General features: G+C 45.8%; 1 protein-coding gene across 1 annotated transcript; it reads right to left on the reverse strand.

The window, feature by feature from the left end:
* Window positions 1-3,954: 3,954 nt before the first annotated feature.
* Window positions 3,955-25,091, reverse strand: LOC140198320 (zinc-binding protein A33-like). The gene is made up of 6 exons (XM_072259411.1): window positions 24,639-25,091; window positions 24,403-24,498; window positions 23,765-23,998; window positions 16,196-16,218; window positions 15,982-16,100; window positions 3,955-4,600 (listed from the first exon to the last, which is right to left on the reverse strand). Exons 1-6 carry the CDS (start codon window positions 25,047-25,049, stop codon window positions 4,068-4,070), a joined length of 1,416 nt encoding a protein of 471 aa, XP_072115512.1. The 5' UTR covers window positions 25,050-25,091; the 3' UTR covers window positions 3,955-4,067.

Here is a 25,091-nt window from a genome sequence, read left to right on the forward strand (position 1 = left end):
ACTCTAGTTGTAGTCCCATCCATAAACAGTGGGGATGCCTGCATAACTTCCCGATATATACCATTCCTCTCATAATCCTCCATCAAATCATTCCTCATTCACCTGAGCTTCAGGGAATTATGTCCCTGTCTATTCAACCTTTCCTTATGACTTAAGTCCTCACGTCTTGGCAACATCCTTCTAAATTTTCTTTATACTCTTTCGATATTATTAATATCTTTCCTGTATGTTGGTGACCAGGAGGGCACACAATACTCCAAATTAAGCCTCACCAACATCTTATGCAAATTCAACATAATATCCCAACTCCAGAACTCAAAGGGTACTTTGATTTCTAAAAGGACACTGTGCCAAATACTTTCTTTAAAAACTTTGTACCTGAGACGCCACTTTCAGGGAATTCCGGATCTGTACTCCCAGATACCTCTGTTATACGACACTCCTCAGTGCACTAACATTCACCCTGTAAGTCCTAGTGACACACAAAATGCTGGAAGAACTCAGCAGGCCAGGCAGCATCTATGGAAAAGAGTACAGTCGACGTGTCGGGCCTGCTGAGTTCCTCCAGCATTTTGTGTGTGGTGCCTGTGCAACACCTCACTTGTTTCCATTAAATTCCATCTGCCGTTTTCAGTCTATTTTTTCCAGCTGGACCAGATCTCGCTGTAAGCTTTGATATTCTTCCTCGCTGTCCACTGTGCCCCGATCTGATGACTCTGGTTGCCACACTATCATCCAGATCGTTGATATTGAAGACGAACAACAATGGACCCAGCACCGATCCCTGGGCCACATCACTAGTCACAGGCGTCCAGTCAGAGATACAAATAATAAATAAATGCTGGAGTGCTGGAAAGCTGGTGGAATCAGTTCAGAGCTGAGGAGAGTGACGTCATCCACACCAGTTCAGGGGGCACCATTGTAGGGTAAATTTATTGTCAAAGTATAAAAACGGGCAAGAATTCATTGTTTACGGAATGTGGGCATCGACAGCAGCACCAACATTTACTGCCCACCGATTGTCCTTGAAAAGAGTGGAATGAGCGTCTCCAGCTGCTACAGTCCGTGTAGAGTCATCCATTTAAATCAATTTCTGAACAATAATTTTAAATACTGTTTGTTAAGGTTAGTATTCTATCAACAGATGAAGTTATTGGATAATTAACGTGACTATTAATGCAATTGTCTCTGCTAACCTCCACACCCAAGAAAATTCTCACCGGCCAACCATTTTCCTCTCTCTCTTCCCTCGGAATCCTGGTTTGTGTTTCTCTCCTTGCCGATGCCCTCTGATCGGTGAAGGTCCCGGATATCGGAATCTGCCCTTGGCCAGATGGACTACATGTCAGAGTTCTGAAAGAGGTTGCTGAAGTGAGAGCAGATGCGTTGGTTATGATCTTTCAAGAATCACTTGATTCTGGCATGCCACACGAGGCTGCTAACAAGATAAAATCCGATGGCATTACTGGAAATATACTGGCATGAGTAGCAGAATGGCTGACAGGCAGGAGGCAGAGACTGGGAATAAAAGGGGCTTTTTCTGGTTGGCAGTCAGTGAATTGTGGTGTTCCTCGGGGGTGTTACGAACTGTAACGTTTTGAAACAAACCAGCAGCAAGAGATTTTACACTGAGTCTGGTTTTGATGTTAAAATCGCTCCTGACGAAGGGTCTCGGCCCGAAACGTCGACTGTACCCCTTCCTAGAGATGCTGCCTGGCCTGCTGTGTTCACCAGCGACTTTTATGCGTGTTGCTTGAAATTCCAGCATCTGCAGATTTCCTCGTGTTTGCATCTTTATCAGTAACTATTTATAATATAGTAACTTAACAAAGATAAACAAAAGTTAACAGTGTTATGTGTCTATATGTGTGTAAATATAACTCACGAACCATTGAGCTTAGTGGAACAAGGTTTAGAGACTTGAGATGGCACAGTAGGGAAGTTCAGTAATCCCCGTGATAAATGATGGGAGACAGATATTTGTAATCCACGGTGAAACGCAGAGACAAGGTAAGTACGAAGTATTCCACAGATTCCACGATGGTAAAACGAGATAACAGTTCCCGCAGATCCTCTCCGTCCTGCCGTTCCAAATCCACATCCGAATGATCACCGAAAGTGACCCGTCACGGGAATATCGTCTTCCAGTGGTTACCACACAACATACCCAGGCAAGGGCTACAAAAATGGTCCCACAAGATACTCCCAAACAGTGACAGTCACACATTCGTTATGCACTCCGTGCCGATGTTTCACCCACCCTTGTGGGCACAAGAGAGTTCCAAGCCCCAGCTGTGACAAGCTGAAGCTACCGGCTTCCTCAGTCTCTCGCTCTCTCTGTCTCTCCCTGTCTCTTTCTCTCTCTGTCTCTCTCTCTCTCTCTCTCTCTCTGTCTCCCTCTCCCTCTCTGTCTCTCTCCCTCTGTCTCTGTCTCTGTCTCTGTCTCTGTGTCTCTCTGTCTCTCTCTCGCTGTCTCTCTGTCTCTCTGTCTCTCTCTCTCTCTATGAGTTTAAGTTCGCAGCAGCCTGTGACTGACGTCATAGTCCCGCCTCACTCAGGCGCTCTTAAAGTGACAGTCCACAGTAAACGAAACCTGTGGGTTCGTAACAGGGGTCAGTATTGGGACCGCTACTTGTCGCATTGTCAGCGATTTAGATAATAGAATTAATGGCCTTGTGGCAAAATTTACAGATGATACAAAGATAGGTGGAGGGGTAGGTAGTCCTGAGAAAGCAATTCGATTGCAGCAGGACTTAGACAAATGGCAGAAAAATGGCAGATGGGATACACTCACAACACGCTGAAGGAACTCAGGAGGTCAGGCAGCATCCGTGGAAAAGATTGGTCGACGTTTCGGGCCGGAACCCTTCGTCAGGACTATAGAGGGAAGGGGTAGAGGCCCTATAAAGGAGGTGGGGGGAGGGTGGGAAGGAGAAGGTGTTGCTTTGATCCCAGCATCTGCAGGTGGAATACAGTGTTGGAAAATGTACGATACTACATTTTGGTAAAAGGAAAAAAGGTGCAGACTATTATCTAAATGGGGAGAAAATTTAAACATCACAGGCGCAAGCAGACCTAGGAGTCCACGTGCAAAACTACCAGAAGGTTAATTTTACAGGCTGAATCTGTGGTAAAGAAGGCAAATGCAATGTGAACATTAATTTCAAGGAGAATAGAATATGAAAACAATGAGTAATGCTGAGCCTTTATAAGACTCTCGTCAGGCTGCAGTTGACGTATTGGGCCCCTTATCTCAGAAAGGATGTGTTGTCATTGGAGAGAGTCCAGAGGAGGTTCACCAGGATGATTCCGGGAATGAAGCTGTTAACATATGAGGAGCGTTTGGCAGCTTTAGGCCTGAACTCACTGGGATTTAGAAGAATGCAAGGTGGGGAGGGTGGCGGGGGTCAAGGGCGGAACCTCACTGAAACCAACGGAATACGAACTCCATGGACTGTGACTAACCGGCTGAAAGCTTCCGGCATTTTACCCTCCTCACCCACCCTCTCCATCTGCCCATCATCTTTGTCACTGCCACCCCTCACCTCCCAGCTTCTGACACATTTCCTCACTCCACCCCTTCCTCAGGTGTCTATCACCCCCTCACCTGCCAGCTCTTACCCTGGCTTTCCTTCCACCGTCCTACACCGGTCATCTCCGCTCTCACTTTCAGTCCAGTGGAAGGACATCGAACCAAAACGTCAATTATCCATTTCCCTCTGCAGATGCTGCCTGACCCGCTGAGATTCTCCAGCCTGTTACCACCGCCACCAGTCCCGTCTCCCCAAGAGTCACCCTGACCTCCCTCTCCCAGTCAGCACCACCACCACTTGTCCCACTTCACCTGTTCCGGTGCGGGTGGACTTTAGCACCCGGGGGAGCCGGGGAGCTCAGGACCCGCCGCCCGCGGCTGCTGCTGAATCCGCGGTGTTTCTGTCCCGTTGACGGATGCAGTGAACGAGTTAAAATTAATGGATCGATAATTCTCACCTCGTGTTTATTTCGCTCTCCGCACATTTATATTTACACTGACTTCCTCCTGACGCCGGTCCCGGGACCCGACCCGTTTACAGACCCGGAGCGGAACCGGAGCAGATTCTCAGACACTCGTTTTTATTCCCAGTCCAGAAGAAAGGATAAAGTTTCTCCGTGAATTTATTCCCAGTGAAGGTGTGGAGATGGGACTTGGTCTCCGCGTTGTAAAATGAAACTGTCCCGGACTGGTAACTGAGATAAACTCCCACCCTCCCGGGGAAGGGACCGGCAGGGAGACGGGACACAGGGGAGGTGAGAACCTTCATCTCGTCATCAAACCGCCTGATGGTCCAGAATCCGGTCTCCGGACTCAGTGTGAACAATCTCTTCCTCTCCACAGACTCTGCGGCGACTCCCAGATACCAGCGCCGACTCCCCGTCACCTCCACCTCCCAGTAATGTCTCCCCGATGTGAATCCCTCCGATCCCAGCACACAAGCCCAGTGTGTGAACCTCTTCCCGGTGTCAGGGAGATCCCTCCGGGTCCCGGTGTATCTCACACTCTTCCGATCCTCAGACACCTCGAGCAGCGGATGCGCCGTTTCCACATCCAGGGTGACAGAGACTGGGGGGAGAAGCAGAGAATTAGAGAGTCCCCGGGGATCGGGGTGAGACTCGGGCAGCGCGGCCCCGGGACAGGACCGGGGGAGAGGCCGCTCGGCCTCAGGCACAGTCGGGTGGCCGACAGGACCCTTTCCCGGGATTTTAACCCAAACACAGCGAATGGACAACCAGCATCTTCCCGAGGTTTCTCATCCGGTATGGAGAACGGAGATTTCCCCGAACAACACACACAAAGTGAATGCTGCAGGGACTTAAAGAGACGGTCAGAGAAGCTCAACAGCCCAACTTGCTTTAAAGACCTAGTTGCATTTTCCCATTCTACCTTCACACCTTTCTTATCCAGGTACCTGACAAGATGTATTTTAAAACTGCACCCACCTCTACAGCCTCCTCGGCTTCAGGGAGAAAGTCCCAGCCTGTCCTGCCTCTGCTCTAAACCCAAGCTCTCCAGTCCCAGTCACATCCTTGTAAATCTGTTTTGCACCCTCTCCAGTTGAATGACATCCCTCCTGTAGCAAGGTAACCAGAACAGTACACATTGCTCCAAACGTGGCAGCACCAAGGTCTTGTACATTCGTAACAGGAAGTCCCAGCTCCTGTACTCAGTATTCTGACCAATAAAGAAAACCACTCACGCCGTCTCTCTCTGATTCTCATCGAGAGAAAATACAGAAAACATAGGTGCAAAGGGACTTAGGTGTCCTTGTAAAGAAAGGATGTAATGTTAAAATTTATAAAGCACTGGTGGGGCCTCACTTGAAGTACTGTGAGCAGGTTTAGTTTCAATATCTTAGAAAGGATGTGCTGAAACTGGAGTGTGTTCAAAAAGGGTTTCACAAAAATGATTCCAGAATTGAATGGCTTGTCATATGAAGAGTGTTTGATGGCTCTGGGTCTGTATTCACTAGAATTCAGAAGAATGATGAGAGGTCTCATTGAAACCTTTCGAATGGTTACAGTGGATGTGGAGAAGATGTGTCCCATGGTGGGAGAGTCTAACACCAGAAGACACAGCCTCAGAATAGAGGGGTGTCCTTTTAGAATGGCAATTAGGAGGAATTTCTACAGCCAACGAGTGGTGAATCTGTGGAATTCTTTGCCACAGATTGCTGTGGAGGCCAAATCTTTATGTATATTTAAGGCAGAGGTTGATAGATCCTGCGGAAGGGTATCAGCCTAAAACGCTGACTGTACTCTTTTCCATAGATGCTGCCTGGCCTGCTGAGTTCCTCCAGCCCTTTGTGTGTGCTGCTTGATAGACCCTTGATTGGTCAGGGCACCAAAGGATACGGGGAGAAGGCAGGAGAGTGGGTCTGAGAGGAAAATTGGGTCAGCATGCTGAAATAGTGGAGCTGACGATGGGCCAAATGGCCTAATTCTGGTCCTGTGTCTGATGCTCATATGGTCTGATCTGAGGAGTGAGTGTACTGAACAATGAGTGGTTGGTGTTGGAACTTGCTGCCAGAGGAGGTGATGGTATCAGATACAATCACTGTATTGAAGAGACACTCAGAAAGACACTTCAATAGGGATGGCACGGAAGGAGACAAACCTAATGCCAACCAATGGGATGAGTGTAGGTGGTTAAATACGTCAGCACAGAGATGATGGGCCGAAGAGCCCATTTCTGTGCGATACGATGATGACTCTGTGACATGAAATAGACTAAATGACTGAGACGCACAGTCCTCCGGTACAGAGAGTTCCAGATATACACTATCCTTTGAGGGTTCACACCATCCTGAGACAGTAACCTCTGACACTCGAACCCTCAGACCAGGGAAACTTCCTCCGTGCATCCTCCCTGTTGAGCCTGGGATGGGTTTTGTGTTTCCCTGAGATCTCCTCTCATTCCTCTAAACAGAGAACAGAGAACATAGAACAGTACAACACAGAAACCGGCCCTTCATTCAACATGACAGTGACATACCCATGCCAGCATTAATTCTTCTTCTGTACCAGTTCACCAAAACCTTAATTCCTTGATCTTCCAACAGTTTTCTAACTGCACCTTAAATATATACGCAACAATCAGGACTCACACAATCAGCTGCAGGAACTCAGTGGGTCGAGCAGCGCCTGTGGAGGAAAGGGACTGCTGGCGTTTCATGTCGAAATCAGGACTGAGAGTGGGGAGGGTGATGGCTGGGAGAGAGAGGAGAAGGGGAGTGAAGCAACAGGAGTCTGAGGTGACTGTGGACTGAGGAGGGGTGAAGGTTGATGAGACGAGTCTGAGGTGACTGTGGACTGAGGAGGGGTGAAGGATGATGAGACGAGTCTGAGGTGACTGTGGACTGAGGAGGGGTGAAGGATGATGAGACGAGTCTGAGGTGACAGTGGACTGAGGAGGGGTGAAGGATGACGAGACGAGTCTGAGGTGACTGTGGACTGAGGAGGGGTGAAGGATGACGAGACGAGTCTGAGGTGACTGTGGATTGAGGAGGGGTGAAGGGTGATGAGACGAGTCTGAGGTGACTGTGGACCGAGGAGGGGTGAAAGATGACGAGACGAGTCTGAGGTGACTGTGGACTGAGGAGGGGTGAAGGATGATAAGACGAGTCTGAGGTGACTGTGGACTGAGGAGGGGTGAAGGATGATGAGATGAGTCTGAGGTGACTGCGGACTGAGGAGGGGTGAACGATGATGAGACGAGTCTGAGGTGACTGTGGACTGAGGAGGGATGAAGGATGATGAGACGAGTCTGAGGGGACTGTGGACTGAGGAGGGGTGAAAGATGACGAGACGAGTCTGAGGGGACTGTGGACTGAGGAGGGATGAAGGATAATGAGATGAGTCTGAGGGGACTGTGTACTGAGGAGGGGTGAAAGATGATGAGACGAGTCTGAGGGGACTGTGGACTGAGGAGGGGTGAAGGATGATGAGACGAGTCTGAGGGGACTGTGGACTGAGGAGGGGTGATGGATGATGAGACGAGTCTGAGGGGACTGTGGACTGAGGAGGGGTGAAGGATGATGAGCAGGTTGCCCCAGGTAGGGCGGGTTGAGGATGTGAGCTGGAGTTGGGAGACATTGGGAAGTGAATGATAGACAAAGACAGACACAGAGACAAAACGGTGAGTGGGAGATGGAGTGAAGTTTTGGGGGAGGGTGGGGAGTGTGAGCTGATAATGGGAACCATTGGGGGAGAGATGAATGACAGATGGAACCAGAACTAGGTGGGGGAGGGGTGGAAAGCCTGTGGGTGAACTGTGTGTTTCGGGGCAACTCGAAAGTGTTGGCGGATGAAGTTGGGTTGTGAGGGTCTCTTTGCCTCTTTCTGTAACCCCAACCCCCTCAGACACTCATTAGGATAGGGGATGAAATTACAGGGACCCTGGCAGATTTAGTTGCTTCACGTTTAGCCACAGCTGATGTCCCAGATGATTGGAAAGCGGCTGAGGTTGTGCATTTCATTAATAGGGCTGGAAGATGACTCCAGGGAACTCCAGGAAACTGAGCCTAACATCAGATGTTGGAAAGTTTCTGAGAGACGGGATAGAGCAGCATTTGGAAAGGTGAGGACGACATTGTGCTCGCAAAATCACATCTCACAAATTTGACTGAGATTCTTGAAGAGGTGACAGAGAGGATTGACCAGGACATGGTGGTTGACATTGTCCACATGATCTTCACCAAGGCCGTTGACATCGATGGTAGACCACACTCGGAGTACTGTGTGCATTCCTGGTTGCCGGACTGTGGGATGGATGTCATTACACTGGACAGGAAACTTCAGGAGGATGTTACCAGGACTGGAGGGCTTGGTTTAAAATGAAAGACTGTATAAACTGGGGCTATTTCCCTGGAGTTTAGGGGTGACCCCTTGTCAAGGTATATAAAATCATGAGGGAGCAAAGGTAAGGTGCCATTTTTTTCCCAGAATAAGGTGTCCAAAACTGGAGGGTGTAGATTTAATGTGAGAGGGGAATGATTTATAAGGGATCTTTGTCCCCCTTCCCATAAACCCACTCTCCTCACAGCCCCTCATCACCCACACACTCCACTCTCTGTCCTGATGCAGGGTTTCCATCATTAATGATAAATTTATTGAGATACAGAGGGGAATCGGCCCTTCCAGCCCTTCGAACCACACCACCCAGCAATCCCCCGATTTAATCCTAGACGCATCATGGGACAATTTACAATGACCTACCAACGGGTACATCTCTGGACTGTGGCAGGAAACCCGAGCACACGGAGGAAACCCACACAGTCCAGGGAGAACGTACAAACTCCGTGCAGGCAGCGGTGGGAATTGAACCCTTGTCACCTGTACTGTGAAGCGTTGTGCTAACCACTACGCTACCGTGCCACTGCACCTGGAGCCACAGGAGATGGGAGAGGCCCTCAGTGTGTTTCCTGGAGACATGGGTATGGAAGATAATGAGTAATGAATAGACCATAGGACCATAAGATATAGGAGCAGAATTAGGCCATTCAACCCATCGAGTATTCCATCATGGCTTATCCCAGATTCCATTCAAACCCACTATATCTGACTTCTGTCCATAAACTGACCAATCAGAAAACTATCAGTTTTCACTTTAAATATACCTACGGTCTTGGTCTCCACAGCTGTCTTTGGCAGAGCATTGAACAGATTCACTACTTTCTGGTTAAATAAATTCCTCCTTACTCTGTTGTAATGGCTCTCCCCTCAATGTTGAGTCTGTGCCTCTAGTTCTGGACACCCACACTATAGGAAACATCCTCTCGACCTCCACTTTATCTGGTTCTTTCAATATTCAGTAGGTTTCATGATATCTCCCCGCACTCTTCTAAATTCCAGTGAGTACAGACACAAAGCTGCCAAACATTCCTTATATGTTAACCCCTTCATTCCTGGAATGATCCTCGTGAACCTCTTCTGGACTCTCTCCAACGACAGCACATCCTTTCTGAGATATCAGGTCAAAACTGTGGACAGTACTCCAAGTGCAGCTTGACATGTGTCTTATAAAGACTCAGCATTATCTCATTGTTTTTATATTCGAATTCCTTTGAAATGAATGCCAACATTGCATTTGCCATTTTTAGCACAATTGTATTTCCACAATAAAATAACTTTGACCCTTGAATCATCCCTGATCGTGTCTCCTTCCAATCAGCTTTGGCCATTTAGTGTCTCATGCCTCTGTAATTCCCTTTACCCCACTGTCATACCAATAGATCTGACTGTATCTCCTCCCTGTTCATCTGCAGGGTGAATTCTCTCATGTTATGATTACTAACTACTCAGGGTTCCTTTACCTTAAGCTCCCTAATCAAATTCGGTTCATTATACAACACTCAGTCCAGAACCCTGATCTCCTTGTATGCTCATGCACAAGCTGCTCTAAAAAGCCACCCTACAAATTCCATTTCTCAGGCTTCAGCTCAACCAGATTTTCCCAACTCACCTGCATATTTCAATTCCCCATAGTTATCAGAACAGTGCCCTTATTACATGCATTTTCTATCTCCCATTGTAATGTATATCCCATATCCTGGCTACTGTTCGGAAGAATGCATCTAACTCCCAACAGGGTGTATTCACCTTTGCAGGCTCTTAGCTCTTCCCACAAGAATATAAACCTTCCAATCCTGTATCAGCTCTTTCTGAGGATTTGATTTCAATTTTTACCAACAGAGCCAATGCACCCACCCTGCCTACCTGCTGGTCCCTTCGATACCCTGAGTATCCTTGGATGTTAAGATCACAAGACAAAGGGGCAGAAGTAGGCCATTCGGCCCATCGAGTCTCCTCCGCCACTCCACCATGAGCTAAATTATTCTCCCATCTAGTTCCAATTTCCGGCTTTTTCCCCATATCCCTTGATAGCCCGACTAATTAGATACCTACCAATCTCCTCCTTAAACACCCTCAATGATCATGCCTCCACAGCTGTATGTGGCAACGAATTCCATAAATACACAACCCTCTGGCTAAAAAAATTTTTCCTTTTCCGTGTTTCAAATGGGTACCCTGTAATTCTAAGACTGTGGCCTCTTGTCCTGGACTCACCCACCAGGGGAAACAGCCTTTCCAGATCTGCTCTGTGCTCCCAACTATGATCTTCTTTCAGCCACTATTCAGTGATGCCCACGATGTCATACCTACCGGTCTCTAATTGTGCTACAAGATCAGCTACCTTATTCTGTGCACCTCGTGCATTCAAATATAGCACCTTCAGTCCTGTATTGGTCACTCTTTTAGACTTTGCCCCCTGTTGACTGCAACTCATCCCACCGACTGCATTTCAGTCCCATCATCTGTCTGTTCTTCCTCACCGTCCCACTACACAATGCATCAACTTGTATATCAACTGCCCCATCCTCAGCCCCATCACTCCGGTCCCCATCCCCTTCCAAATTAGGGATTTTCCCCAGAGAGGGTGTGTGAGGAACAAGAGTGCAAAGGTTTAAGATCAGAGCCGATGGATTTAAAAGGGACTTCAGAAATATTTTCTTCACACAAAGGGTGGTGCATATTTGGAATAAGCAACATTTAAAAGAATCTACAGTAGGTAGTACATGGATTGTAGAGTTTCATGGGGCTCTGGACCAAACGTAAGCAGATGGCACCAGCTCACTGGGCAACACAGACAGCATGGACATTGGGACAAATGTATGACAACCTGACTCGAACAGGTCATCCTCAGGATCAATGTGGTCATCGAGAAAAGGAGATGGGAGAGAGCATGTAAACTAAGGAACGAAGGAACATGAACAGTAGCGTCTTGGAACATATCACAGTGCAAAAGTGAAGGTGCTGGAAGTATCAGAGGTGAATGAGCCCCAGACCATGATCTACTCTGTCTGAGTACCTTAAGACTAGGGAACAAATTCAGGGCCCTGGCAGATATACTTGCTTCACATTTCACCACAGGTGAGCTGCTGGAAGTCAGGAGGGTGGCTCAGGTGTTGTCTTGAGTTAAGAGGGACTGGAAGGTCAAGCCAGGGAACTCCAGGCCGCTGAGTCTAACATCAGTGGTGGGGCAATTACTGGAATGGAGACTGAGAGACAGATTTACCAGCATTTGGAAAGGCAGGGACTGACTCAGGATAGTCAACTCTGTTTTATGCCTGGGAAATAGTGACTCATAAACTTAACTATCTTTTTGCTGAGGTGACAGAATGGACTGCTGAGAATAGGGTGATAGACATTGTCCACATGAACGTTAGAACTTTGACAAGCTTCCCTGTGAAAGGCTCGAAGCGAAGGTTTGATCACTTGGGATCCAGGGTGAGCTATCCAATTGGAAGTAAAATTGCCTGGTAGCAGGAGACAGAGGGTGGTGGTGGAGAGCTGCTGTCCAGACTGGAGCACTGTGACCAGTCGTGTACGTGGAGATCGGTTCAGGGTCCACTGTTCATTGGTACTAACGATTTGGAAGAAAATATAGATGGCATGGTTTGTAAGTTTGTAGATGATGGCAAAATTGGTCATATAGTGAACAGTGGAGGTGTTTATCTGGATTACTACAGGATCACTGAAGCATTTTTGATTATTTATAATGTTATTGATACTTCTCATTATTTATAATTATAGTATGGACAAGATGGACCGAAGGGCCTGATTCCCTGTTTATATCTCAATGACTCGAATGAGATATCGACAGAGGATGTGGGGGTGTTGCTGCCTTTGGTACTGCAGCTTTTCACTGAATGTCCTGTTTCTCAACTCGATAAAAGAGCCACCCGAGGGGAGGGAACGAGGATCTGACAACCGCAGAAACCCTGTGGATTCAGTGTAGGGAGGTGCCGGCTTCTGAAATGATCAAATCTCAGTGCAGTCAGATTTGTGGGGAGAGGAGAAATAAAGTGAACTAAAGCTGTAACTGGAGCCTCAGTGAACAACCACAGAATATTCACCGTTTACTGGCCACAAATGTGTGTTGAAATCCCTGTGAATAAACATCGGCGAAACCCATTCCCAGATCATCTTCCTGAGGAATCTCTCCCTGGAGCCTGGCTGTGTTGATGAATTCCATGGAAAGTTATAAACTTCTAACAAGGCTCAACAGGCTGGATGCAGGGAGGATGTTTCCCTTGGCCGATGAGTCTGGAACCAGAGCTCACAGACTCTGAATAAGGGAAATGTCAATTCGCATTGAGAAGAGGAGAACTTTCTTCTCGCAGAGGGGTGTGAATCTTTGGAACTCTCTATCCTGGTGGCTCTGGAATCTCAGTCACTGGGTTGATTCACAACTGGAATCTTGCCGGTCACACACACAAAATACCAGAGGAACTGGAGTCACGCACGGTTTACGGAGGGAAATGAAAGAGTTGACACTTCAGGCTGAGACCATTCACCCGGACTGGAAAGGAAGGCAACATAATGGAGAATAAGAATAAGGTGCAGAATAAGAAATAGGAGAGGGGGATGAGCAAGAGTTGTCGGTTGAGAGGTGAGTCCAGGTGAGGGAGAAGGCAGATGGAGGTGGAGAGGGGGAATGATCTGCCAATTGTTCTGTGTATATATGTGAAGGAGCATTACCAGGCTGGTAATGATGTGTGAGCTTCTCCCGAGATGAAATCTTGACCGAGGTCAATGCTGGGAGGTGTGTCCGGGCTCAGTCTGACAATGTTTCAATGTGGGGGTTTGATAATAGTGAGACTCGCGAGTCCAGCAGGGGGCTGACGTGAGTCAGTCAGAGTCTGCAGTCACGGACAGGTCAGACAGGCTGAGTGACACAGATTTCCTTCTCTGAAGGACTCGTATGTATTTTCATGACAATCCCACTCACAGGACAGATACCAGCTTTTATTACCTGGTGATGTCTTTGCGTGATTGTACAGTGTGAGTTGGTTCAGGATTCAGTGGATAATCTAACAGTCCCGTGTATTGGGTGTAGTGTGTCCCAGTGCTGGTGTGTTCAGGGGTCGGACATGTCGAGGAACCAACCAGAGAGCAGGCTATTCTGGACTGGGTTTTGAGCAATGAGGAAGGGTTAATTAGCAATCTTGTTGTGAGAGGCCCCTTGGGTAAGAGTGACCACAATATGGTGGAATTCTTCATTAAGATGGAGAGTGACATAGTTAATTCAGAAACAAAGGTTCTGAACTTAAAGAGGGGTGACTTTGAAGGTATGAGACGTGAATTAGCTAAGATAGACTGGCAAATGACACTTAAAGGATTGACGGTGGATATGCAATGGCAAGCATTTAAAGGTTGCATGGATGAACTACAACAATTGTTCATCCCAGTTTGGCAAAAGAATAAATCAAGGAAGGTAGTGCACCCGTGGCTGACAAGAGAAATTAGGGATAGTATCAATTCCAAAGAAGAAGCATACAAATTAGCCAGAGGAAGTGGCTCACCTGAGGACTGGGAGAAATTCAGATTTCAGCAGAGGAGGACAAAGGGCTTAATTAGGAAGGGGAAAAAAGATTATGAGAGAAAACTGGCAGGGAACATAAAAACTGACTGTAAAAGCTTTTATAGATAAGTAAAAAGGAAAAGACTGGTAAAGAGAAATGTAGGTCCCCTACAGACAGAAACAGGTGAATTGATTATGGGGAGCAAGGACATGGCAGACCAATTGAATAATTACTTTGGTTCTGTCTTCACTTAGGAGGACATAAATAATCTTCCAGAAATAGTAGGGGACAGAGGGTCCAGTGAGATGGAGGAACTGAGCGAAATACATGTTAGTAGGGAAGTGGTGTTAGGTAAATTGAAGGGATTGAAGGCAGATAAATCCCCAGGGCCAGATTGTCTGCATCCTAGAGTGCTTAAGGAAGTAGCCCAAGAAATAGTGGATGCATTATGATAATTTTTCAAAACTCGTTAGATTCTGGACTAGTTCCTGAGGATTGGGGGGTGGCTAATGTAACCCCACTTTTTAAAAAAGGAGGGAGAGAGAAACCGGGGAATTATAGACCGGTTAGCCTAACGTCGGTGGTGGGGAAACTGCTGGAGTCAGTTATCAAAGATGTGATAACAGCACATTTGGAAAGCGGTGAAATCATCGGACAAAGTCAGCATGGATTTGTGAAAGGAAAATCATGTCTGACGAATCTCATAGAATTTTTTGAGGATGTAACTAGTAGAGTGGATAGGGGAGAACCAGTGGATGTGGTAAATTTGGATTTTCAAAAGGCTTTTGACAAGATCCCACACAGGAGATTAGTGTGCAAACTTAAAGCACACGGTATTGGGGGTAAGGTATTGATGTGGATGGAGAATTGGTTAGCAGACAGGAAGCAAAGAGTGGGAATAAATGGGACCTTTTCAGAATGGTAGGCGGTGACTAGTGGGGTACCGCAAGGCTCAGTGCTGGGACCCCAGTTGTTTACAATATATATTAATGACTTGGATGAGGGAATTAAATGCGGCATCTCCAAGTTTGCAGATGACACGAAGCTGGGTGGCAGTGTTAGCTGTGAGGAGGATGCTAAGAGGATGCAGAGTGACTTGGATAGGTTGGGTGAGTGGGCAAATTCATGGCAGATGCAATTTAATGTGGATAAATGTGAAGTTATCCACTTTGATGGCAAAAATAGGAAAACAGATTATTATCTGAATGGTGGCCAATGAGGAAAACGGGAGGTGCAACGAAACCTGGGTGTCATTATACACCGGTCATTGAAAGTGGGCATGCAGGTACAGCAGGCGGTGAAAAAGGCGTATGGTATGCTGGCATTTATAGAGAGAGGATTCGAGTACAGGAGCAGGGAGGTACTACCGCAGTTGTACAAGGCCTTGGTGAGACCACACCTGGAGTATTGTGTGCAGTTTTGGTCCCCTAATCTGAGGAAAGACATCCTTGCCATAGAGGGAGTACAAAGACAGTTCACCAGATTGATTCCTGGGATGGCAGGACTTTCATCTGAAGAAAGACTGGATGAACTGGGTTTGTACTCGTTGGAATTTAGAAGATTGAGGAGGGATCTGATTCAAACATATAAAATCCTAAAGGGATTGGACAGGCTAGATGCAGGAAGATTGTTCCCGATGTTGGGGAAGTCCAGAACAAGGGGTCACAGTTTGAGGATAGAGGGGAAGCCTTTTAGGACCGAGATTAGGAAAAACTTCTTCACACAGAGAGTGGTGAATCTGTGGAATTCTCTGCCACAGGAAACAGTTGAGGCCAGTTCATTGGCTACATTTAAGAGGGAGTTAGATATGGCCCTTGTGGCTTCAGGGATCAGGGGGTATGGAGGTAAGGCTGGGGCGGGGTTCTGAGTTGGATGATCAGCCATGATCATAATAAATGGCGGTGCAGGCTCAAAGGGCCGAATGGCCTACTCCTGCACCTATTTTCTATGTTTCTATGTTTCTATCTCCCCCTGACCATGTGACAGTGATGCCTTCACCCAGAGTTACAGACAGTCTTTGCGAGTAAGTATTGCTTAAAATTGTTCACAAACATGGAGAAAGGAAACTGTAAATGTTTACCTCGCTTAATTGTATCAGATATTTCTCTCAACGTTGTGTTCAACAAAAAGGGCTGATCGAATTTTTCGACAGGTAGGGTGCCATGTGTCACTGACAGCACATAGCCATCATCACTAGTCCTGTAAATATTACACAGCTGGTTATAAACTGAGCATCAGTGATATTTGAACTATTTTACAAATCCAACTGTGTTTCAGTAAAGACCATGTCCTACCTCCTCTTCCGACGAGCTTCCTCCTGAAATAAATAAAACACAGATCTCAATTCACTGACTGTGTACATCCTGACAGCAGGAATTTGAGCCAAGTTATTGAAATTTCCCACTTCTCAGCTCACACACGGAGAAAGGGGATACTGCAACAAGGGACACAGAACCCGGGAGAAAGTACAAGGAATGTTTCTGATAATTATCCCATAACTGAGAGGATGGAACTGATGGGAAAGACTGGACAGGCTGTCCAATTTTTATAGGGATATCATGTCAGGGAGGATCAGATGCCGAAATTTAAGATTAGTGGTGGATTGGATTGGGTGTGGGTACAGAACGTATCTCTGCTTGAAATGTAGTGAAGGGAATGCGGAACTCACTGCCACAGGAGTGGTTCAAGTGGAACAGCCGGGACTGAATGTAATGGGGAAGCTGGATAAACACATACAAACTCCAGTCCAACTCTGCGTGCTGTTCAGGAGAGTGAGAGTGAGTTAGTGTGTGCGTGAGGAAGAGGTTTGGTTGGTTTGCCCTGTAGCATTCTTTTGTTCTTTTTTAAATTACAGAAATGACTGCTTCTATAACTTGTGTATGGTCACCTTACAGTGGCCACAAAGGATTTTTTATAGCCTATCCCTTGTTTTGAGAGGCCATTTTTCTCGCCTTTGCATAAGCCGTTTGCTAGCGCCCGCGGTAATAGAGGCACTTAGCGTATTTTGCAAAGAGAGAAAGCAAACCAATAATTAGAATAGTGATGAAGTTGTTGTCGGACCAACAAGGCTGGACTTACCGTTGCTTCATGGTATAGTTTACCGATTTTGGCTCAAGAAGCTTCTGTGAGGAAGCACAGTTGAGTATTGGGTAAAGCTTAAATATTGTGGTTGAATAAAAAGTCACCAGATTACAACTAATTGAATCAAGTAGGGATGATGCAGGATGAGATGGTGTGCTCTGCAGCAAGCGTTGGCTGCTGAGGAACTCAGGCTCAAAGCTGATGACCTGGAATCTGAGCTTCAAACACTGAGGCACATCAGGGAGGGGGAGAGTTACCTGGATTCTCTGTTTCGGGAGGTAGGCACACCCATTAGATTAGCTGCCTCAATTTCAGTCTGTGGTCCGGAACAAGAGGGTCTGACTGTGGGTGAGGTGGGTAGTGGGACCCAAGAGAGTACTGGAGGAGACTCAGTTCTTGAGTCTCAGGTCTGAGATTCTTGCTCCCTGTGTGGATGAGAGTGGGGGCTGTAGGAACAATGAGCAACCTAACTGTGGCACTGTGATTCAGGGAGACAATCGAGGGGATGGTGGGAGAGAAGAGAAATGTAGTGGTAATTGGGGATGGTATAGTCAGGGGAATAGACAGAGCTCTCTGTCGCAGGGATAGAGTGTCTCGAAGGCTGTGTTGTCTCCCTGGTGCCCGGGTTCAGGACATCTTATCTGACCTGCAGAGGAATTTGCACTGGGAGGGGAAAGATCCAGTTATCATGGTCCGTCTGGGTACCAACAACATAGGAAGAATGAGGAAAGAGGTTCTACTGAGGGAATTTGAGCAGCAAGCGACTAAATTAAAAAGCATAACCAAAAAGGTGGTCTTCTTTGGATTACTACCTAAGCCACGTGCAAATTGGCACAGGGTTAAGAAGGTTCAGAGAGTTCAATGTGTGGCACCACGATTGGTGTGGGAGAAGTGTGTTTGAATTCATAGGAAACTGGCACGAGTATTGGGGAAGGAGGGAGCTGTTCTAATGGGACGGGCTCCATCTGAACCATGATGGGACCCGGATCCTGGTGAATGGCAAAACCAGGGCTGTGGATAGGGCTCTAAACTAAATAGGTGGGGGGTGGGATCAACAGATTGGAGACGTCTGAATAAAGGAAAGGAGAAAAGCATGGATAAAAATATAGGAAAAGCAAAAGTGACGAAATAGAAAAGTAAGGGTGGAGTGCGGAAAAGACAAGTGCAAAAGACACATAGATCACTAGATTGTAAGGGCACTTCACCTGAATGCCCGTAGTATTCATAACAAGGTCAGTGAAGTTGTGGCACCAGTCAGTAAAAAGGGGTTTGATTTCTTGGCCATTACAGAAACATGGTTGCATGGTGGAGAGGTTTGGGAATGAAATATCCAAGGATATCAGGTAATACGGAAGGATAGGCAGGAAGGTAAAGGAGGTGGTGTAACGCTGTTAATTAAGGATGAGATCCGGGCGATAGTGAGAGACGATATTAGATCTAAGGAGCAGAATGTAGTGATTAGGAATAGTAAAGGGAGAAAAATCACTGTTGGGAGTTGTCTATCAGCCACTGAATAATAACATTACAGTGGCACAGGCAATAAACAGGGAACTATCTGAGACATGAGCAGTTATAGTGGGTACTTTAACTGGGTGAATCATGTTGGTCGAGGCATTCTTGAGGAGGACTTCATATAATCATACATGATAGCTTTCTTGAATAGCATGTCACTGAACCTACAAGGGAATGTGCTAACTTAGATTGGGTCTTGTGCAATGAGACAGGTAAAATTAGTGATCCTGTAGTTAAGGATCCTTTTGAAAAGAGTGATCATGGTATGATTGAGTTTCTCATACAAATGGAGGGTGCAATAGTTTGATCTAAAACTAGTGTATTATGCCTAAACAAGGGAGACTGCAAAGGAATGAGGGAAGAGCTGGATGTGGTAGACTAGGAACACAGGGTATATGGTGGGACGGTTGAGCAACAGTGGAAGATTTTCAAAGAGATTTTTCATGGTGCTCAACAAAAGTATATTCCAGTTAAAAACAAGAACAGTAAGGGTGGGGAGAGCCATGAATAACTAAGGAAGTAAAGGAAGGCATCAAACTGAAAACTCATGCTTACAATGTTGCCAAGACTAGTGGGAAACTGGAAGACTGGGAAAACTTTAAAAAGTAACAAAGAACCACAAAGTGAACAATAAAGAAAGGTAAGATAGCTTATGAAAATAAACTAGCACAAAATATAAAAATGGATTGTAAAAGATTTTATAATTTTACAAAGTGGAAAAAGGTGGCCAAGGTGAACATAGGTCCCTTGTAGGATGAGAAAGGGGAATTGATATTCCGTAATGAGGAAATGGCCGAGGCTTTGAATGACTATTTTAATTTGGTCTTTGGGGTGGAGGACACATCTAACATGCCAAAGAGAAAGTATATGACTGCGATAAGAGGTGAGGACCTCAACACAATAGCGATCACTAAAGAGGTAGCGCTGTGCAAACATGTGAGCCTAAAGATCGGTAGGTTCTGGAATGCATCCCAGGATACTGAAAGAAGTGGCAAAGGCTTCGGCGATAATTTACCAAAACTCTCCAGATTCTGGGCAGGTCTCGGAGGATTGGAAGAAGGCGAAAGTTACACCACTGTTCAACAAAGGATGTAGGCAAAAGGCAGACAACTATACGCCAGTTAGTTTAATGTCTGTAACTGGGAAAATGCTTGAAGCTCTCAGTAAAAAAGAAATTGCGAAGCATCTGGAAAGAAATGGATCAACAAAGGCAGCTCCTGTGTGACAAACTTACTGGAGTTCTTTGAGATTATACTGTGTGCAGTGGATAGAAAACAGATAGAAGTTATTTACTTAGACTTCCAAAAGGCATTTGATAAGGTGCCACATAAAAGACTTATCCATAAGATAAGGATGCATAGAGTTGGGGTGATCTATTAGCATGGCTAGAGGATTAGTTAACCAACAAAAAGCAGAGAGTTGGGATACATGGGTGTTTCCATGGTTGGCAATCAGTGGTGAGCGGTGTGCTGCAGGGGTCAGTGCTGGGCCTGCAACTGTTCACGATATACACCCACAAACTGCAAGACAGAATTAGTGTATTTAATTTTGCTGATGACAGTAAATTGAGCGTAAAAGCAAATTGTGCAGAGGATACGGAGAGTCTGCAGAGAGATATAGATAGGTTAAGTGAATGGGCAAGGGCCTGGCAGATGGAGTACAATGTTGGTAAGTGTGAGGTCATCTACTTTAGAAGGAAAAGTGGAATATCAGCTTATAACTAAAATGGTAAAGGTTTTTAGCATGCTGCTGTGCAGAGGGACTTGGGAGTGTTTGTGCATGAGTCGCAAGAAGATTGCTTTGCAGGAGCAGCAGGCTGTAAAGAAGGCAAATGGGATGTTGGCCTTCATTGCTAGAGAGATTGAATTCAAAAGCAGGGAGGTTATGCTGCAACTGTACAGGGTAATGATGAGACCACATCTGGAGTGCAGCCTGCAGCTCTGATCTCCTCACTTGAGGAAGGATATACTGGCTTTGGAGGTGGTGCTAAGGAGACTCACCAGGTTGATTCCAGAGATGAGGGGGTTAGATATGAGGAGAGATTGAGTCACCTGGGACTGTATCGCTGTAATTCAGAAGGATGAGAGGAGATCTTATAGAAACATAAAATCATGAAAGAGATAGAGGCAGGAAAGTTGTTTCCACTGGTAGGTGAGACTAGAACTAGGGGGCACTGCCGCAAGATTCAGGGGAGTAAATTTAGGACAGAGATGAGGAGAAACTACTTTTCCCAGAGTGTGGTGAGATTGTGGAATTCTCTCCCCAATGAAACAGTAGAGGCCACCTCAATAAATATATTTAAGACAAGGTTGGATACATTTTGGCATAGTAGAGGAATAAAGGGTTATGGGGAAAAGGCAAGTAGGTGGAGATAAGTCCATGGTCAGATCAGCCATGATCCTATTGAATGGAGGAGCAGGCTCGATGGTCCAGATGGCCTACTCCTGCTCCTAATTTTTATGTTCTTATGGAGTTCTGGCCACTGTTGCTGGATGTGGTGATAGGTGGAAGGTTGCTTCTGAAGTGGGAAATTGAGATGAGAAGAAGGGTTGAAAGACCTGTCTATGATGTAAAATGGGATATAATCTGATGAAGAATATACCTGAAAAAGAAAGGTCTCTAAAACAATGAACCTGTTACAAGCTGATATGCAGTGTGTATAAAAAGTATTCACCCCCCTTGGAAGTTTTCATTTTTTATTGTTTTAAAAAATTGAATCACAGTGGAATTAATTCGGCTTGTTTGACACTGATCAAAAGAATAAGATTCTTTCTTGTCAAAGTGAAATCAGATCTCCACAAAGTGATCTAAATTAATTGCAAATATAAAACACAAAATAATTGATTGCATTAGAATTCACCTCCTTAAATATGACACACCAAATTATCACTAGTGCAGCCAATTGGTTTTAGAAGTCACCTGATTAGTTAAATGGAGATCCATTTCCAGAGACCTGTGTGCAGTCAAAATGTTTCAATTGATTGTAGTAAAAATACACTTGTAGCTGGAAGGTCCAACTGCTGGTGAGTCGGTATCCTGGCAAAAACTACACCATGAAGTCTGAAGAATACTCCAAGCAACTCCACCAAAAGGTTATTGAAAAGCACAAGTCAGGAGATGGACACAAGAAAATTTCCAAGTCACTGAATTAAGTCAACCATCAAGAAATGGAAACAATATGGCACAGCTGTAAATATGCCTGGAACAGGCCATCAACTGAATGACCGTGCAAGAAGGGGACTAGTCAGAGAGGCCACCAAGAGACCTATGACAACTCTGGAGGAGTTACAAGCCTCAGTGGCTGAGATGGGAGAGACTACATATTCAACAATTGTTCACCAGACACAGTTTAATGGGACAGTGGCAAAGAGAAAGCCACTGTTGAAAATGGCCAACATGAAATCTTGGCAAGAGTTTCCAGAAGGCATGTGGGTGACTCTGAAGTCAGCTGGAAGAAGGTTCTATGGTCTGTTGAAACCATAATGGAGCTTTTTGGCCATCAGACTAAACGCTATTTTAGGCGCAAGGGAAACACGGCACATAATCAAAAACACACCCTACCGTGAAGCATGGTGGCGGCTGCATAATGCTGTGGGGATGCTTCACTGTAACAGGCCCTGGAAGGCTTGTACAGCAGAAGAGCAAATGAATGCAGCAAAATACAGGGAAATCCTAGAGGAAAACCTGATGCAGTCTGCAAGAGAACTGCGACTTGGGAAAAGATTTATTTTCCAGACAATGACCCCAAGCATGAAGCCAAATCTACACAGGAATGGCTTAAAAACAACAAGGTTAATGTCCTGGAATGGCCAAGTCAGAGTCCAGACTGGAATCCATCTGAGAATTTGTGGCTGGAGTTGAAAAGTGCTGTTCACTCACAATCCCCATACATTCTGACTGATCTTGTGCATCTTGGTGAAGAAGAATGGGGAAAAATTATAGTGTCCAGATGTTTAAAGCTGACAGAGACCTATCCACACAGAATCAAGGCTGTAATTGCTGCCAAAGATGCATCTACTAAATACTGACTTCATTGGGGGGGGGTGAATTCTTATGCAATCAGTTATTTTGTGTTTTATATTTCTAATTAAATTAGACTAATGCCCAGATCTGTTTTATCTTTGAGACAATAAAACATGAAAAACATGAAAACTTCCAAGCTGGGGGAAGGGGTGGTGGTGAATACTTTTCATTGGCGCTGTCGATATTTAATCCTCGGGGTCAATATCACAAATGACCTGACTTGGTCCAACCAAGCATAGACCACTGTCAAGAAGGCCCTCCAGCACCTTTACTTCCTGAGAAAACTGAAGAAATTTGGCCTGTTCCCTAAAACGCACACAAATTTTTATAGATACACCGTAGAAACCATTCTTCCAGGGTGCATCACAACCTGGTATGGAAGTTGTCCTGTCCAAGACGGGAAGAAGCTGCAGAAGATCGTGAACACAGTGAAGCACATCACATAAACCAATCTTCCGTCCATGGACTCACTTTACACCGCACGCTGTCGGAGCAGTGCTGCCAGGATAATCAAGGACACAACCCACCCAACCAACACACTTTTCGTCCCTCTTCCCTCCGGGAGAAGGCTCAGGAGCTTGAAGACTTGTACGGCCAGACTTGGGAACAGCTTCTTTCCAACTGTGATAAGACTGCTGAACGGATCCTGACCCGGATCTGGGCCGTACCCTCCAAATATCCGACCTGCCTCTCGGTTTTTTTGCACTACCTTACTTTCCATTTTTCTATTTTCTATTTATAATTTATAAATTAAATTTTAATAATTACTATTGATTTGTAATCCAGGGAGCAGGAAGCGCAGAATCAAATATTGCTGTGATGATTGTACATTCTAGTAGCAATTGTTTAGCGAGCATAGAGTATAAAGTATAAAGTATAAGCAATTCAATCTCAATTCCCACTGGTAGACAGAGAGACCATGGAACCACCACACCAGACACACTCACAGCCTGTGACTGTAACTGGATGTTACTCTGATCTCAAGGAATATTATGTGGAAATCACAGAAACGATCAGCAGCTCAGTGCTCTGATCAGAGTAACTCATTCCCGAGAAGGTTGCAGACTGTCCTGTGACGTACAGATGTTGTGGGAGGCCGGTTTGGGGAACACAACAGTCCTGAACAGTCAAAACACCTGTCCGGTTTAAATCTGTTTACAATGATAGTTTCTGTAAATACCACATTGAGTTAAAATACATCATTTTGAGACTCTGCACTTTTACAGAACCAAACTGAAATCTCTCACCATGAGGAATGTGATACTTTCTTGTTGGTCCATCTGTTCCTGTAACTTTGAGATTTCCTCTTGGATGCTATTTAAATTCTCTTGGATCTCTCGAAGATTTTTCTCCATTGGATTTAGAATCCTCGCCTCTTCTGCCCTGAGATCTCTGAGTAAGCGCTGCTCTTTCTCAGTGATAATCCGGCGCAGTTCAGCAAACTGGGAAGTGATGTGGGACTGAACGCTGTGTGACTGTTCCTGTCAAATGAAAGGAGAGGCTACCTTATTATTTGGCTGTAAAGTATTTCCCTATCACCTGGAAGGAGGCCATTCAACCTGTTGACACTATGCTGATTCTCAGATATTCAATCCCATTCATTCAATCCCTGAAACCGATTCTTCCTCACTGACCCATTACCTCTCACCTGATTCACAGTCCACCCGCCTTCACAGGGTTAATTACAGAAGCGAATGATACATTCAACCTGGATTTCTTGGCAATGCCGGCCCACTGTGATCTCAAGGAGAACATGCAAACTCCACGCGAACAGCACCAGAGGTCAGAATCGAACCCGCGTCACTGGAGCTGAGATACTCTATTCGGCATTAAAAAGATCAAAACCACTCAACAATATTGGAAATTCTGCTCAGGAAATCCTCACCCGAACTCCGGAAATCTTCTCTTTCTGTTGCCGCTCCATTTCCTTGAGCTCGGATTTCTTTTCTGTGAGAGAGTCTAAGGCAGATTTCACCCGGACCTGGGAAGCAGAGAGTGAAGGAATTAGACAATGAAGGTGCATTGCCGATTCGGGTCAGTTTATTGACATAAACACCAGGGATTAGAAAATTAATATGTCATGAAAAAAAAATCAGGTGATCAAAATCGATTTGTTTTTACCTTATAGATTTCAACAGCTTCTTCAATCGGCAGGAAGCGGTGCTCTCTGTGTTCCCGCGCGTCTCTACAGACCAGACAGAGCAGTTTCTTGTCCGTCTCACAAAACAGCTTCAATTCTTCATCATGTTTCTCGCAGTGAAGTTTACTTTCCTTCCCTTTGGGATTCAGGTTTAGTTTTCGAGCTTTCTCAGACAGATTTGCTAAGGCCCAATTGACCCTGAGGGTGCGGTCTGCAAACTCCTCTCTACATTCTGGGCAGGAGTTTCTCTCCGCCTTTTCCCAACATTGTGTGACACAGGAGCGACAGAAGTTGTGCCCACATTCCAGTGTAACCGGATCGGTGAAGAAATCCAGGCAGATGGGACAAATTGCCTCCTCGGTTAAATTCTCGAACTGTCTTTTCGAAGCCATGTTAACTCCGGCACTTCCTGGTTCAGGATCCTTTCACTTTCG

Source organism: Mobula birostris, chromosome 5 (genome assembly GCF_030028105.1).
Source record: "Mobula birostris isolate sMobBir1 chromosome 5, sMobBir1.hap1, whole genome shotgun sequence".
NCBI lineage: Eukaryota > Metazoa > Chordata > Chondrichthyes > Myliobatiformes > Myliobatidae > Mobula > Mobula birostris.

Bases quoted from the DNA above. Each gene is read 5' to 3' on its own strand.
- LOC140198320 (XM_072259411.1), bottom strand. From the start codon at position 25,049: ATGGCTTCGAAAAGACAGTTCGAGAATTTAACCGAGGAGGCAATTTGT. The intron at 24,499-24,638 runs GTAAAAACAAAT...TCTGCTTCCCAG, and splicing joins AAGCTGTTGAAATCTATAAG to GTCCGGGTGAAATCTGCCTT. The intron at 16,101-16,195 runs GTAGGACATGGT...TAATATTTACAG, and splicing joins GAAGCTCGTCGGAAGAGGAG to GACTAGTGATGATGGCTATG.